Source organism: Vidua chalybeata, chromosome 8, assembly GCF_026979565.1.
Source record: "Vidua chalybeata isolate OUT-0048 chromosome 8, bVidCha1 merged haplotype, whole genome shotgun sequence".
NCBI classification, from domain to species: domain Eukaryota; kingdom Metazoa; phylum Chordata; class Aves; order Passeriformes; family Viduidae; genus Vidua; species Vidua chalybeata.
The window spans coordinates 11,567,646-11,585,835 of NC_071537.1; the positions used below are offsets into that span (position 1 = coordinate 11,567,646).

The 18,190-nt window shown below is 41.2% G+C and overlaps 1 protein-coding gene across 1 annotated transcript in view; it reads right to left on the bottom strand.

The window, feature by feature from the left end:
• SORCS3 (sortilin related VPS10 domain containing receptor 3) overlaps positions 1-18,190 on the bottom strand; it is a 264,974-nt gene that overhangs the window by 177,570 nt on the left and 69,214 nt on the right. The window contains exon 2 of the mRNA XM_053949043.1: positions 1,628-1,695. Within this exon, the coding sequence (XP_053805018.1) occupies positions 1,628-1,695 (68 nt within the window). The remainder of the gene's footprint in view (positions 1-1,627; positions 1,696-18,190) is intronic.

The window sequence follows — 18,190 nt, forward strand, 5'->3', positions numbered from 1 at the left end:
GAGCCCAGGAGATCTGCTAGCTCTTACCCTGAGGAAAAGAACATAAGAAGTTCTAATTTCTCAACTTCTCTGTATCTCCAGGCCCCCCACTGGCCCCTATTTCACTGGAGACCAGATGCAGAAGTGTTCCAAAACACACTCCCACAAAGCAGTGAGTTTTCCCAACTGACCAGGTGCTGGATGCTTTCAATAGTATTGATGATTAATTACATTTCTATCACTTTGGGAAGCCTCCAAAAAGGGTGCTGCTATTACCTTTCTGCAGAGCTCAGGTGATGCTGCAAGCTCAGGATTAAGACAAGGTTTGCCTGTGTGTTACATCATTTATGCAGGGCAGATTGTTTGTAAGTTACATTTAAAGTACAATTACTGTGCCATTTGTACTTGCTACGTAAAGAGGCAAAAGTTTTTTACGGCATTAATACCTTGAAAAGTACCAGGGTAAGTGGAAATGACTGTTCTCTCTTATTAGCTGCATGGTTATTTATACTTTGCAGATTACCATGGTGCAGTGCAATTAGGCTTCTTAAGTACTGTTCAAATTGAGAAGTTTCAAGAGCTCTACTGAATAATTAACCCTTAAATACATTTACAGGAATAAACCTTCAGCAAATGGCCAAAGCCTGCTCCAAACAGGAGCTTTTAAATCACCTGTGAAGAAAGAAGTGCAAGAGACCATCTGCCACGAAGGGCTCACACCCAAGCAATGGCTACAATGCACTGACTGTTCCACCAGCTACACTTTGAGCAGGTTTCACAATAGCTGTAATACACCAGGTAAATCTGAAACAAGGCACCTGGTCCCACCAGCCCTGGCTGCCTTTTTTTTTCTTCTTTTTTTTAATGTATCTAGGGTAAAAAACACCTGATGGCAATTCTGTTAAAGGCAGGATCACTCCACAGGCAGGATGAAGCAATTTGCTGATTTCAAATATCAAGGAACTGACCTGTCTATAGGGCTGAGTCTGGGGACTGAGGGGATTTTAAGTTATTTCTTTATTTTAAATGCAAACACAGACTTCCAAACACACACTCTGTCCAGAAGCATCTTTCCCCAGGGCAGGACAGTCTATCTCCCATGCCAGACTAGGAACATGGCAGCTATGTGGCAGCATCCAAGCACATCCACAGTGGAGAAGACACTGTGGCATCTCCAGCTCCTCCAGCAGCTACTCTCCTTACAGCCCAACACACAGTCACTGCCAAGATGACCCTCTTAGCTCACAGGGGTGAGGAACAAGGCTAGGAACAGCTAAGATTATATCATACACTGTGTTTTATTCCTTCTCACAGTTCTAGCAAGTGTGTACCCATCTATAGAGCCTGTTCTCACTGCCAGCCTCACAGTAGAGAGAGGAAGGACACTCAAAGGTGAGAAGGAAACCAAGCTCCTCTGTGTGTCAGGGAAGTGCCATTACATGATGAAACCCTCTTGTTTGCAGACCCCACTTCATGAAAGGAATGTGGCCTAATCTTGCATCCCTTTTCCAAAGAGCAGCTCCATTTGTCTCAGATTCTTTCCCAGCTCCTCGTCTGAAGAACTCAGGTACTCCCCCATGCCCACAGCCCAGGTCAGCCCCCAGACACAGTGCAGCCCTCCATGCTGTGATTTCCACGTTCCACGTACCTCCACAGTGAGCTCTCCGTAACACTCCCCAGGTTGAAGTCGTAGAGCTTTGTCAGAATGAGAATCACCTAGAGAGGGAGGGAGTGAGAAAGGGAAAAGAGGAGAAAAAAAAAAGTTGATGTTAGATTTTGTAACAATACACAGGGCATATGAAACCACCTAAAAGAAAGCTGAGCATTTATCCATTAAAGTTGCAGTATTATAGGATAAAGTAGGTTTTAAAAATAAAATGGATAATCATTAGCTTAGTGCATTGTATAACCAGTAACACTTATTTTAATCCCAAAATGTTTTGCATTTGAAGTAAAACACGCCACCAGGAATTAATCAGACTTTGTGAGCTGACCCCTCTGCAACTATGATTATTCAAAGTCAGGGATGGTATCAAATGCACCCTTGTTAATTCAATAGCTCAGTCTAAAATTACAGTCAATTTCTTTTGTCTCCCAACATTCTATCATTAATTATTCAGTCTCCACAGAACAAACTGGCAAGTTTTTTTATGTAGATCTCCATCCACCAAAACAATCCATCTTGCCTAGAGTCAGCTTTGTTTTCTCCATCTGCTGTCACTGACTCCAGAGCACGGGAATTCCTACATGCCATCACCTTCCCACAGTGGTAAGAGGGACACAGAGCATGACATTCTGCTTATGCACTGAGCAAGACAAACCTTCACTTGGCTCTTTAGTGCTCAAGGACAGTCAGAGGCCCCAGGAATCACTGACTTTCTGGAGAAACCTCTCCTGAGTCATGCCCCTGCAAAACTGAGGTTGGGGGAGAGGGAGTTAAGCAGTACATGGGGGATATAGAGGAGTATACTTTCCCTCTGATCTACCTGGTGCTGTGACCTCAGATTTCACAGGTAAATGTAATTCTCCTAGCCACAAGCTACATAGCCCAATGCCCTTCTCTCCAGAAAGGCAGTTATGCATTTTGATAGCTCGGGAGCCTCTGTGCAAGCTCCAGGCTCACATGGGATGGGAACTTGTGCAGAGGGAGTAGAGGGAAAGTAAGAGCATTTGAGTATCTGCTCCTTGCCTTTTTAGCATTACTAATGTCATACAGTTCATTCCCTTGGATTCTACAGGACCTGCCGTAAGGAAGAGCTCCAGGGCATCTCTTCATTTTTGTTTTGCATCATTTTAACATTTCAGCATCATTTCCTCCTTGCTGGATTCAAGCACAGGCCAGTTTCCCTCACATCTGCTCCAGCTGTGAGAGAGAGCAAAGTTTAAAGCTTTACAGAAAAATGCCAAAGGATTAATCAATATCACAGCTGCTGCAGCACTCATTTACTGTCAGCACAATACCAAGAAAAAACCTGTAAGGGACCTTGGTACGTGACTATGCAGTCAGTGCCCATCTTAATGACTTTAGAATAGATGCTCTGAGCTTTCCTCCCTCTCCTGGATTCACGTTTACCATCCCCTATTGCATTTTACTCTTTATTTCCCCATGCAGAGACCTTTAGGAAGATAATAGCCAAGCTGCTTCCAGCAGGGTGTGAAAAGAAACCTGCCAGGCAGATTTGAGTCAGCATATGCAAGTCCATGTCAGCTGAAACCAACTCTGTGCTATGGGAAAATAAGGCTAACATCATTTTTAATGCAGCCTAAACCCTGCATACACCTTCCCATACAAAGGAGGAAGAGCCAGCTGCAAGCTGCAGCAATTAAGGTCTGCATGGTTTGTGTGCCTCCACCCCTTACACCCAGCAGGGCAGCCTTCTCCCAGCTAAACCCAGTGAGAATGACATTTTTAGGATGTTCCCTATAATCCCACAGGCACTCAGCCACCACTCCTTTCAAGACTCTCTAGGAAGCCATGCACTATGGCACAAGCCCTGCCCTGCCTGAAATTACATCCCTCATATTGCTCACAACGGTGGTGAGGTTTCACAAAGTTTTTGAGTTTCAAAGTCTAAGCACATTGAAGACAGCTGAGTTCAGTGGATCCTGGATTCATTCCTAAACATTGCAAATAAAATCTCTGTGTCTTGATCAAATTTCAACAGATTCTACCTTATTTCTACCCTAAACTGCAATTACAACTAAAGGCAGCATCCATACTCTCCCAGCTCTTGGTGTGTCTCTCCCCAGATCTCCTATGCCCTATATTTATGAAGACGTCACTTCTGTATTACCACCCTGCAAATCCCAGGATAACAGCAGCTTTATGGAAGTGGGCTGGATGCTACTGAGCTCCTGGGTATAAATTCATAGTAAAAGCATGTTGTTCAAGGATGACTCTTCTGGATTTTTGCCCGGAATGACGTACTAACATCCACCTCTACTTGGTGATGCATGGAAAGCACAAGCATCCCTTGAGCAGCATCTTACACACGGTCCCAGGAAATAGCAGGAATTTCCTGAGGCAGTGGTAACAACTACAGCAACCTGTCCCTAAAAATCACTCACCACATGAGCCCAGGACAGGCAACATTCCCACACCACTAACCCAGGCAGCTTCCACTCTGCTCCCACTTACTTTTGAAAAAAAACACCCCAGATTCAATAAAGGCAACTCTTGCAATGGTTTGGGAGTCTGAAAATCAGAGAGGATCTGAGAATATGAGCACACAACCTTCCCAAGAAAAGTTGCAAAAGCACCTTCCTCCTACACACTGCCTTGCGAGACCACAGAGCAAACTCAGCTGCTCAGGGAACACCATGGGGTCGAGACACAGACAAGAGCCTGAGAGGCAGAGCTGGATGCTGAGCTGCTCCCATGGGCTGTGTTTGACACAGCTCTGCAGAGAAAACATCAAACCCTTCCAAGAGGATATTCTGAGGCACCAGCAGGCTGCACCAGCCATGCTAACAAGAAACATGAGGCAGGGGCAGATGTGGGAAAGTACCAGAATTTCTGACATCTTGTTTTTTGAATGCTTTAGTTGAAAAAGGATGGAACAAAATAGAAGGAAAATTGGACACATTTTCCAGAACTGAATTCTGACAGGAAAAAGAAAAATTAAAAAGGGAAAAACCCTCCTTGACTCAGTCTGAGAAATTTGATTCCAATTTCTGCTTTGCAGTTGAAGAAGCTCAGCTTGTTTTTGTGAACACTAACAAATTACCTTTTTTTTTTTCCCATGCCAGTGTAATTTTGCATGAAAATCTTTATGGGTCTCATTTTGAAAGCTGAATTCTACTGAAAACTGGAGATTTTACAATTAAGGCACTATTTCAAAACAAAAACTTTTTCTCCCCCTCAACTGAGACAAAGAATTGCCACCCCATAGAAAATGCCCACTTTGCAATATAAATTAAAACATTTTGCTCTGGGGAAAAGAAAAAATTATTAAATTCCAAGAAAATCAGAAACAGTGAAAACTTACACTTAGGCATTATTTAATCAAAATAAAGAAAACACCTTTATAGTGCCAAATTAAACTGTTTCTATTCATCAAACCAATCTTTCCAAAATTAATTCCAAGTCAGCTCAATGTAAACTGCATTTTGCTATGGGATCATACTTCTCACTTCAGGAAATACAGCTTAGATATGAAATTTCCTCATCTCCTGCAGGATAGGCTCCACACACTACACTGTGCTTCCCAGGACACCCCAGGGCAGGTGTCCCTTGGGACACCAAGCAGCTCAGCTGGTTGAGAATGAAAAAAAAGGGAAAGAGTCTGCAGGACAGAATGTAGAAATAAGGAGGCTGAATTACATCTCCCTTAAGGCAATATAATCCCTCCAGAAAATGCAATTTCAAGCTGAGCTTACACAAAACTTAATGACCTGAATAACTTAACAAATTGTTTTGGTTTTGTAGACAGAAATGGGAATGGAGAAAGGATAATCAGAAAAAATATATTTTCTTTGGAAAGAAGTGATGTTCCAGTTCTACAAGAATTTTCTTCTGTGCTTTATTTTTCACACATGCAGTTCCACATTGCATATAGGCTGGAGTTGTTTTCACTGTCTACTAAATACCCTGCTTTAAGGTTTATATAAAAATGCCAACACCTGTCAATCATTTACCTTCAATGGTCTATATGTCAGTACAGATTAAGAGCCTCTGGCACTGAGGAATCCTGACACAATGCTCTACAGCATACTAAACCACTAAATCCAGATTTAATATGATGGACCACTTTTCTAAAATAAGGCCAGCAAGTGTCCAAAACTGTCCAATTCAGCAGCCTTGAGTCTTAACACAACTTGGCTGGCATGAAAGCAGAAAAAATACAACCAGGAACATTAGCCCACATTTCATTCCATCTCAAAAGCACATCCCTGAAGGGATCTCTATTGTTCAGGCAATTATCAGGAATCTCCAAGCCCACAAATCACAAAAGTACTCAGAAGCTTTTCAGAGTGTTTGGTGGTGTAACAATCTTCCATGCCAATAAAATTTTACTATGAAGGAAAATTACTTCAGTTCATTAAACCCAGCTCCTGATCTTGCCAATTCTAAACTGGCAAAGTGCTTTGCATATACCCCAGAGTGGAATATATAATGCCTGTTTCCCACAAATTAAGAGTGCAAAGGCACTGCAGTTCCTTCAGCAGGCTGACAATGAACTTCAGAACAAATGAAAAGCACCACACCAAAGGCTGTGTGGAGACCCTGCACTCCTGTGTAAGGGGACATTAATATTAGGGTCACGAGAGGGAAGAGCACAGCAGCCCAAGTAGATATCAGACAGACATCTGAAAGGCCAGCTCTGATTCACTTCAGGAGATATCTCTTCTCTGTGGTCCTGCTGTATCAGCACAGGGATTAACACAACTCATCAGTAGCCCTGTGCACATATTTGCCAAGTGTAATTAATAAAGAGTACAGGGACGAGCACTAGGCAGCCCAGAGCACAGCAGAAAGAGGGCAGACAAATTTACATGTGAAAAATGAGAGCTCTCCACTTACTTGTTCTGGCATGCTGGGGGTCTCTGTCTCCTGCCCACAGACATATTTCCATGATGTTTGCAACATTTTCTACCCTCCAAGCCAGCCACAGGAAGCTTGTCTGAAATTTCCATCTGCCATTCCCCAACCCATATGAGAGCAACAGCACCCAAGAAGTAAATTTCAAATGTGAGCAACCACAGGATACTGGGAACCAGTGTCTGTAAAAATGCTCACAGCCAAAGAAGAATTGGCTTAAACTGCTCTGGGACTTAAACACCAGCAGCACTGATCTATGTAGGTCCCTGATGTTTTCTTATTTGGGATCTTTTTGGGGTTTTGTTTGGTTGGTTTGGGTTTCTTTTTTGTGGTGGTGGTGGGTGGTTTTCAAGGCACAAGATTATTAACTAAAGATGGACTGATTGGCAAGCACATGGACATGCACATTCACAATCATGAATTTCTAAGGCACTCTTTCATGCAATCTCTTCACTCAAACCTAATTCTGTCAAAAGCCACCAATATCAGTCTAATTTTTCCCAAACAAACACTCAAAAGATGGGGAAAGGACCATTTACATGCTCAAACTATATTTGTGATTAAGTGTGTAGTAGGCTGACCTCAAGCAGGAACTAAGCACAAACCCAGACACTGACTCTGTCCTACCCCAGGTTGATGGAGGAGAAAAACAGAAAAGCAAAAGTTAAAAAAACTTTTCATTCCTGACAAAGACATTGTCATTGTCATTAGTCAAGGAAAGGGAAGAAACTATAAACAAACAAACAAACAAGTGATGTAAGTGCTGTCCTCCCCAGCAGACCAATGCAAAATCAGCCTTAGAACACAGTTACTGCTGCTGAGGATGGTGTTGTACGGAACACAGCACCTTTCTGACCTCCTCCTTCAGTGGGCAGAGTGAGAAAACCTGACACTACGAGGCTCTGTGCAGCTACACCTAAAACTCTGATGTGCTATCAGCACTGCTTTAACCTGGAATTCAGAACACAGCATGGCACAGGCTGCTCTGAGGAAAATTATTCCAGTACAAGTGTTTTCCTAGGTCAAGGTAGCATGAGTCTCAAAAACAATCACTGCATAATCCTGGTCTTATCAAAATCTCTTCACACAAATACAGCCTCAAAAATATATGTGTGCATGTGAGTGATCACACTATGCAACATCACCAACCTCATTTCCACTGGAGGTCTGAGTGCAGTTGCCAACAATACCCAAGAGTGCCATCTCCAGTTGTGAGAAGCATATAGAACTATTACAAAGCTCCCAGGAGAGGAATTTAAATTCCACAGGTCTTCACAGATTCTGCAAGCATCACCACTATGAAACAAGGCACATAACGGCATCTTTGTTTTACTGATGAGGAGGCAAAGAGAGGTTAAGTGAAATTTTAAGTGTTTCTCTACATGGGAACACTCAGAAAGAAGACTCCAAATCAACTTTTAAGAGTTTGGTTCAATCCACTTTGTGAATACATATGAAAAATCAAAGACTACTTTATTCTGAAAAAGAGTCTCCATCGAGGAATTCAGCATAGCTGAAAGAATTCCATAATTTGAGGTAAGAGGCATCATCTGGAAGATAAAACACCAATCTGAGTTCACCCAGAGTAAGAGAATGATTAGCTATAAAGGAACACATACACCTTAAATACCAATCTCCCCTTTTTTCCCCAGTCTGGTGAGCATAGCTGAAGAAAACTTATTTCCAGATAATAGGAATTAATGAATAGCTCATCCTAAGAAATAAGAATATTGTCTTTTGACAATAAGAAAACAGCAGAGGTACTGACAACAAACACAGGCCAAATCTTGCCCCTGGAAATCAGAGTAGCACTTGTGTAAGAGTAAAGCTTTGCCAATTTAACTTGCAGCAAAGGACTTTTTCCTACTTTTTTTTTCTTTTTTTAATCTCTGGAGAGACAAAAATGATCTGTGGGTGGCTTCAGGCAGTGCAGACAAAAGAGCCCTCTGAAATTGAAAGAGACAAATCCCAAGATCACACACAGAAGCAAAACATGTTCCAGTGAACTTGTGATCTCCAAACAGCTGAGACTGTCAAATTTGTCCTCAAAACAAGAACCAGTAACTAAAAGGAGGATATTCACCTTTAATCCTTCTTTGCCTGTGTTGCTTATCACTTTGCAGTGGGAAAACTGCCACAGCAGGCTCCTTCTGTCCCCTGCCCTCTTTCCTTTCAATATAAATCAGGCACCACAATGGGCTGGAGCCAGAGCAGAGGTCTTCCCACTGGCACAGCTGGAGACAGATCACATTATTTTCAAAAAAGCACCTTCCAGATGTAAGCAGCAGTTCAAAATTCTCATTTACAGGACTTGCACTGAATGAACAGAATCTGATGATTAAAAAAAAAATAAAAAAAACCACCAACAACAACAAAAACCACAGAACTAAAACCACTACCATGCCTTGCAGAAAGAGCTATATCTGGAAAACCCAACTCTCTCCTCCTGTGCCTTTATGACCAAAAGCAGGGCAGAAATTTTGTGTGCTGGTTCTCTTGGATGCCTTGGCAATTCAAGGGCAAGCCCAGTCTGTCAAAGACACAGCACCCATCAGCATCAACACTGAGAGAGACACCTCTTCCAGAGTCATGGATTTACCTTACTGGCCTCTCACAAATCTGGAAAGTGTTTTTAATTGAATCTGACAGGGTCTTTCATGCTTTTAGTTTTAGGCATTTTTGTGCAGGGACTGTAATTTAGGATATGTTCAGATGCCTCGCAAATACAAATCCTTGCCATGGCAGTGACTGCAGCTGAATAACCCCACCAGCAAGGCAATGACTAATGACTCCAGGACTCAGAAAAGGAATTGGACTATAATGTTTTACAACAATGTGGGAAAAGAAGTCTGATTTTCCTCCTCCCAAGGCAGACATTCCAATTATCAACCAAAGGGAGGGTATTCACAGCCCCAGCTGTAGAGTGGCTGCAAGTCAGCCACAGGCTCTTTCGTCTCCACTACACATTAAAAATTGGGCAATATCTCTCATGCAACATTTTTTCCAAGAAAATAAGAAATAAAATTGGTAAATCCTGCTTCAGTTTCAGCAAGAATATCTCCTTCATACCTGCATGCTTACCTTTAGTGCACGCACACACAGAAATTGTAGCTCTAATTGCAATTGTGCAAAAACTCCTTAATAAAGAAATAAATGAGATGCCTACAGCAGTCCTTAAAGAGCAGCTGGATCCTGTCCCAGAGGCTGCAGGAGAGTGCACACACTCATGTGCATCTGTGTCTATGTAATATAAAAGTAATTATCAGCCACACAGAATTAGGAGAGAGTGCCTGGAAAAGGTGTGGTAATTAGGAATAAACACACTGGAAGGGAGGGGGGACACACCAGCACTGTGAGCCGTTTGTGATTAGCATTAGTCAGAGAAGTCAGAAATAGAAAATACTCCCCAGATTATCTGATCCAACCCCCTGACAAGGCACAGTTTTGCCCCACAGAATTTTTCCCAGCTTTTCAGGATGGTTTTTCTGCACATAAATACAGATTCCCACCAGAAAAAAACATCTAGATTGCTTAAAATAACAGAAGCCTGAGCTTTATCTCTGTGTAACTCAGTTTAACATAAATACAATCTCTCCTGTCATGTAGTGATATGATTTAAGGGTCCCCTATCATACCTTATAAGAGCTGATAGCAAAGAACTCATTATTTATTTCTATTGATTCAGCAACCCACACTAGATCACCTATCCCAGTTCTTCCCCCTTTCTAAGAAGCCCCTCTCTAAAGCCTCGAAAACTTTATCTTTTTTCCCTTCTCCGTCTTCCTTTTAAAGCTGCTGTGTGCACACCTCCAAGTTCAAGAAGAAAATGAAAAAAGGCTCCAGATACTTTGCTGTCTCAGTTCTTATTCCAATTATCTCCTGATACCATCTGCTAAGCAGCAGATTTTGTGCAGCAATTTATCTCTGTGGAGTCAGTCACATTTCTGCTGAAGGGCCATTTAAAGCTTCTGACATGGGGAGACCTGAAAAGAAGGAATGACTTGAACTCCAAGTATGGGTACACTACCTTCACAGGACTTCTCAATTTCATTAAAAAAAAAAAAATGTAAAGGAGCATAGCCATTTGAGATCCTATCAACTGCCAGGGGACAGGAAAGGATTTTTCTTGCAGACAAGAGTGTCTGATTCTATAAAAGAAGCTAAACTATGTGGGAAATTTTGTGTCTGAGGCATTTCTGAAAGGATGAGGGGAAAAAAAAAACTTCCTATAAAGGTGATTTTTCAAGAAAATTCAGGCTGGTTATAGTTGTTCCTTTTTGGGCTCCAGGTTCTACTCAGGAACTGTCGCTCCTCTCACACATATGCCCTCTCACCTCTCCCCTGCATATGTACATATATAAATATTAGTGATCTTCTTCAGATTCCAATTAGCAACTCAAACAGTTGTTATTGATCAGTACATGGGCAAGAGATTCTCTCCCCCTCCAGGGACAGAAGGTTGAGTAGATATCCTCTTAAAGTGCATTCCAGCCTCATGGCTACAAAGGCTTACTTCATGTGAAAATGCCTCACTGCTAGCACAGGAGAACCAGTCCAAAAGTTGGAGTTTTACAGATGTTACCATGGAAGAAAACAATCTACCTGTTGGGAGATAAACCCTCACATCTGTTTTTAGTGGCCAGTTAAAAAACCTTCCACTCCTGGATCTTTATCAACTGCAATCCAAGCACCTTAGACTTTGGCTCATTCCCTTTCTCACAGCATCCCAGGGAAATAAGGATTATTGCAGTTTGTCAAATGTCAAGTGTAGCACAGAGGGAAAAAGGGCAAAATGCACAAATTGTTCGAGTTATGGTTCTGCAACTATCAACATCCAATAATTGGATTTTCCACCACATATGAGAACCCACTTTAAACAACTGTAACATCATTGTAGAAATTCATTATGCAATCACAAGGTCTTAAATATGCATACATAGAGTACTTATAATTAAACAGTAGGGAAGGTGAAATATGAGAATCATCACAGGAAGAACAAGATAAAAATAAAAGTGATCATTTAGATTATATGAGTAAGTATCACAGGCAACTTGGGTCAGTCAGGCTGAGTCTGGGACACACAGAATAGGAAAGTGCCTGAGGTAAGAGACAAGCACAAGTCAGGGCTCTTGATAGACAAAAGGTCAGAAGCAAGAGTTTGAGTGCTAAATAGCCAATTAACATATTTTTGCATTATTATAGATTTTAAAAAAATTAAATGATCTGATTATCTTATATATTAAGGTAATAAAAACGTGGTCTGTCCAATTAACTGCACTCTCCTGACCTTGAACTTCTGTTTATGCAGTTCTCATCTGCAGGCGACAAAACTTACTTTAAAACTTAGTGGGTCAACTATGGTAAGGTCAGACTCTGCCCTAGCAGCTGCTTTTCCTACACATATTCCTTTGAAATAATCTTTACTCATTATTTTAATCACCTTTATTGTTTTTATTTTTATTCTGTATTTGTCACATGTACATATTTCATCATCATTACAATGGCTGAACTACTTGTACCATAAGTAGCTTTTTACTATTATTATATGTCTTGTATCATTAAATAGTAAAGCAAAATTATTTTCATCTGTGAATTTTCATATGTTGCTGTGAAAACACACTCTGTCTGGGCAATTTCATTTCTTTGCTCCTGTGCAGAGCAGCTCTTGCTCATGCCAAGCACCCCTGGAGCCAGGATGTTATCTCCTTTGGAGGGCCCTTTGTAACCAAGCAGACTTACATGAAATCTCTCTCACTAGGTGTTTTCAGAATGTGAGCTGGGAATTATTCCTCTGTATATATTCACCACACTGAGCCAGCAGATATAACATCCTCCTCATCTCACCAGTAAAACTTTTAATATATTCCCCCCACCCCCCTTCTGGCTCTCAAAAAATTGTCCTGTGAAAGATAGGCACCAGCTCATGGTGGGGTAGGAGAAAATGAAGGAATCTTTGAGGATCCTCAATACAATTGTAATTTTTAGTGTCAGTCAAATAACTCACGGGGGGGGGACAGGGTGGGAATGTGTTTAAGAAAAAAAACCCATTCATCTGGTTTTGACCTTAGTAAGAAAGAAAGAAAATGTTTTTTTCCCACTTTAGAAATACCTTGTGCTAATGCCTACATGGGGAGATATGGAACAGCACAGCTGAAGCTGTCAAGGGCAATTTTTCTTACAGACTTAAGTGTTCTGTTACTTATAAAAAAAAAAAAAAAGAGAAGTTGAGAAAAATAGAGGAACTTGAATTCCAATTTCCTTTAATGCTACATTATGGTTAAGAATTTCAGGCTGTAAAAGTAGGAGACTCAGAAGTTCAGATTCTACATTATGTACATGGATTGTATAAGAGAAAAGAGGCACATCACCTTTGCAGAAATCCAAAGCTCTCTTAACTTTTGGAATCCTTTCACAGTTGGTTGAGGCACAGGGACAGTTGGTCAGACACCTACTGGCTCCATTCTGCAACTCTCACTTCAATAGAAAACTTTCAGAAGGTTTGACATTGTGAAATCTCTCTCCTTTCCTTAATTAGGGATCAAAAAAATTATTTCTATGGACCTGAAAAAGTCTTGCCCTCTAGCAGACAGAGAAATCGAAGCACATTCTTCATATCAAGCCACTGTCTTATAAGAATCTCTTCTAAGAATCATGACAAGTGAGAATCTTATGACAAGTGAGACTGCTGACTGACATTTAAACTAAGGCTGCTTTTAAGATCAAGATTTAGGATGCTAAACTCTAAGAGACAGATCCTTTTTACTTCTGGGTAACAAAGGAAGGCTCAGTGCTTTGCTCTTCTAGTACCTGCATCACCATCAGAAGGACATCTAGGACCCAAAAGCTGGAGGTAGAAAAGGGAGAAGAGACAGTGTCTCATGTTCTCTGAAAATCCTTTGCAGGTCTGCAGGGTCTCCAGATGACCTTCAGGGAATTTCACATACATGGGCTGTAGGGTTATCTTGCACCTTGCATTGAGATATCAAAACCACCCATCACTGCAGAAGGGCTCTAAAGAGCATCGATAGTCCCACTGACTATTCCTGCATTGGAATGTTTTATGTGCTGTGCCAGAAATTTCTCAAAGCTTCCAAAAATCATTCTGCCCCTCAAGGAACATAAGAGGAAATGACTGTGCAGTACAACAAAGTAAGAATGCAAATTGACTAAACAAGATCTGTAATGGCCATTCTGCAAGGTCTGTGAGAGTTTTCATCTCCTCTTTACTGCCTCAAGAGCCCTGGATTACCATCAGAATAATCTCCTCTCCTCTCCCTCACCAGTCACACCACAAGGTCTTGTCTTTATCAGTACCATGAAGTCACAGGAGCAATACACTTTTCATTAGAAAGTGTTGAGCTGCTAAAAGCTGAGAGCTCTGAACATCACCAGAGGCTGAAGCATGCTGGGGACCAGAGGGCTGATTCAAGTAGAGGTGTCAGTGTATAAACTCAACACAGATTCTTTGTCTTACCCTGCAGGATGGACACGTAGGACAAGGTGAGCACATCTTTTAGTACCTGTGACAGACTAAACAAATCCAAAGGCTCATTTTTGCCTCTGATGTTTTATGACTGTCCTTTCACTAAGATGATCATCTACAAACTACTTCTTCTAAAACACCTCCCAAAACAGAAATATTTCTCTGAGACCTTTTTACATCAGGACTGACAGCAAGAGCTCCAAAGACAATCTTCAGTAAACCTAGTTATTGGAAAAGTGTAACCTGTTGTAAATGCACATGTAGAATGCAGAAGAATGAAGATATTCCCCAGTCCAGTCTTTCAAATGGCAATTGATACAGATCTCTTTAGTAACTGCACCAGCACAGGACTGATTCCAACAGCTTCAAGCTCCTCACAACATTCCTGCAGCCAGAGCAGACCTCATTACAAAATTGATGCACAAAAACAGGCACCAGGGGCTCAGCTCTAAACCAAGCTGTCAGAGCACCAGCGTCCTCCAGTGCATCACAGAGCTCAAGTTATCTCTCATGGACTGTTGCATTTTTTTTTTTCCACAAGCCCTAGCTCTTGGAGGCCAGCAATGCCTTAAAACAAAACACCAAAATCTCATATTCTCTTATTTTTATGTTTCCTTTACACATATGCATGTATGCATACATTATATATAATATAATATATAGATATACATAATGATTTTGAATTATTCCTATTGCATTATTTTCCCTCTTCTCCCTACCAAGAAAGAAGACAATAAATTATCTCAGGCTGTTTTAGATGCCTCAGATTAGCAATGCCACAGACAGAATAGCACAGAGCACTCTTGAACAGCTATTGCAAGCACTTGCAGATGCCATGAGCCCTTTCCATCCAAGAATACTGTATGTACATTCAAACATAAAGGAAAATAAAGCCAATTTGATTCACACACTTCTCAAGAACAGCTTTGCATTTGCAGCGTGTGTGGCATTCTTGATTAAACAAGAGATCTGCATGAACATAATAAACCTGTAATTTTATTGGCCAAGCTCTATGAAAACAATTTAGAAGACACGGACTGCAATGTAAAGCAAACTGCAGCCCATGTACAACACCCATGAATTATAGCAGTTTGACAATGAGCTGACCAGTTGCTTCTCACAGTCTTTAATAACAATCATCCACATCTTCACAGCACAATAGAAATTAGAGATGCAAGAAGCATATTAGCTCATCCAGAAAAAACAGGATTGTCCCCCATGGGATAATTGCTAATATTCTGTCCAAAGTAGATTTAAAGCTGTAAAACAAGGTAGCCTCTTTAGCAAGATTACTCAGCATGGCTGAAAAGTCAGGTCCATAAAGCTTCTTTTAGACGTTAAATTTAAATGTTTCCTCTTTAAAAAGGTTTAAAGCTAGTCCAAGGAGCTCGGTCTGCTTTGGATTCCCTTCTAGTCAATAAAGAGAGGGGAGTGTTGGGAGACTGACCTTCCCTGGCCTACAGCCTTCACAAACAGCTCTCGTTCTACCCAGCTCCCCTGTGTCAGCTCTCAATAGGGACATGCAGCAGTTCTAGTGCAAAATGCAGAACCTCACTGTGTCCTGTACTAGAGCAGGGGCTCTGACACAAGGCTGGGTCTACGTAAATGTCCTTGCTGCAAACAGTGTCAGTCCTTGCTCTAAATACCAGGCTGTATGTCCACTCTCAGAAAGTCTCTGTGCAGTGCTTCAGTCCCATGGAAAGTCCAGAATTAACAGAGAATTAATATGTGTATCAGAAGAGCTCAGATACAGCTGGGAGGGAGGGAAGAATGGAATTGCAAGATTTGCAAACATAAGAATCATAGCAAGTCTACCACAATCCAGACTAAATCCAAAGCATTGCAGCAACAAACACAACAGCATCTTGCTTCGTGCCCAGAAGAGTCGGTAATGTCACCATGAGGAATTTGTGTGAAAAGGTGGAAACAACAGCATTTAGCACTAATTAAAACATCAATGGATCCCGAGTGATGTAACCAAAAGTCTTCAGCCTGCATACCTTAGGCCATCTAATTTTTACAACCAATTTTTAAAAGAGATTCAGTAAGAAGGTGACATTTTCCACATGAAATTTTCCAACAAAACAGAGTTGGAACTCGGGAGAAGGTGCCTCTTAACACTCAAACCTTCCAAGAAAAGCCTTTGCAAACTGTAAATAACAGTTACTAGTGAATGGGTAATGACCCTGATAAAGGCTTTGAGAAGACTTCCCTGCCAAGGACAATGGACAAGAACATGCACAAATGAAACTTCTTGGGTTTTGCATCTCTAATTTTATTTCCCTGAGAGGTTTCTTCTGAACCCCCTTCTAACACTCTTCCAAAACCTCTAATAAAATATAACATATCCATGACTGAGACCCACTGTTACACACTACAAAATTCCCTGCTGTTAACTGAGGCATTGCTAATGTGGGCACATTCTTCCTGCTTAGTATAAGTATTTAATGAGTGCCCTAACCTTTTTCCTAAAACAAGCCCCAACTTCTACTGTCTTTGCTACATAGAGACATTTACAAGCAGGATTTCAACCAGTCACCTGCATGCACAGTCACTACATGGGCTCATTACATAAGAAGATGGAATTATAAAAGGACACCTTGTCTGGAGCAATCCACAGCACCTTATGTGTCCCCAAATCGTGCAAATCCCAAGACACTTCTCAACTCATCTGAACAAACTTCAGACAGACCTTAACCGCAAAAGTCAAAACAAAGCAATATCCCACAAAAAAAATTTATTTTAACATACCACAGGAAGACAGGAAAAGAAAAATCAAGGGCACTGCCACTGTCCTTCAGCCTTGCAATAATGAGGGATCTGAGAAATGCCAAGATGATTGTCTGAAGTGGAACACCAAGAGCATGTCAGACACACAACACCTCTCTCCTCCACAGCCGAATGAGGAGACACTTTTTAAACACAGACTTCCCCTATTCCACTCAGAAAAGTGACCAGGTTACAGTGAAGAGTGATGCATATGTATCTGACATGGTTCTATAAAATCCTTCAGGATGAAAATTGCAAAGAAGCAGCAATTTATTATTTCTGCCACAAGAAAAATAATACAGTTTGAGGATGCAAGATAAAGTTCTTTTTCACCTGAAGAATTACCTTGCTTTTAAGAAAGGCAAAGCACCCATAATGACAGAGGAAAATCTTTGGAACTAGTACCAGAAAAAGACATTAGAAGTGGCAATCACCATGTCAGACACACTACACTGCAGGGGAAGGGAAGAATGACCAGATAATGAAATTACAGGGCATTGAAAATGTCAAAGAGCGACTGTGCTCTACCATCATTCATAGGTTATATGAGGCATTAACATGCTGATATCCCATTCCAATGACAAAGATGGCAACAAGAACAGAAAATAGTCCAAAATGAATCTGTTGCTGAGACCAGGAATTTAATGAAACAGGGAGATGAGCAGAAAATTAATCTTACTTTCACTGTGGAGCCTTCAAACTGAAAGCTGCTGGCCCTGTTCAGGAACAGTAATAGCTCAGGAATGCATTATTTTACTTTCCTTATCTATGATCTCCCCAGACTTCTGAGTCATCATCACAAAAAATGATATCAAGTCTTTCAAACAGGGACCAACCTTCCTGGCAGGCAGTGGCACCAAGGAATTTCCAGCAAGCTATAAAGGAGAAGAAAAAGTCCTTCACAATTAAGCTGATTCACCACTAAATCAAGGGCCCAGGGAGGTTGAGATATCGCTGTACTTAGAGGAATTCAGAACTTGACTGGATGAGGCTCTGAGCAGCTTTATCTAACATCACTTCTTCAACCTTTGAAGCTGATCTGAGCAGGAGCTGGACCAAGAGATCTGCAAACCCAATCTAAATGACTACAGCTGAGTTCTGCTCCCTTCAGATAGAGACACCATTGATCAACATGAGAAGCACACACAACAGTAAAGCCAGAGGACCTTGTGTCTATCCTGTAACATACCTTCCTATCTTTCTTGAGATAGTTCATCACTATAAAAATATCTCCTGTCCCTATTCCTCATATAAAAAGGAAAAAAAAAAAAAAAAAAAAAAAAAAAAAAGAGAAGTCACAGTAAATCAAAATGTAGCGTCTGTTTATGGAAACCCCCTTCTGGAGAGAGTCTAATAGGTCATAACACAGCTTGGGGCAGATGCAAATGAACTATCAAAATCCAGAGAGCTCCGTGTGG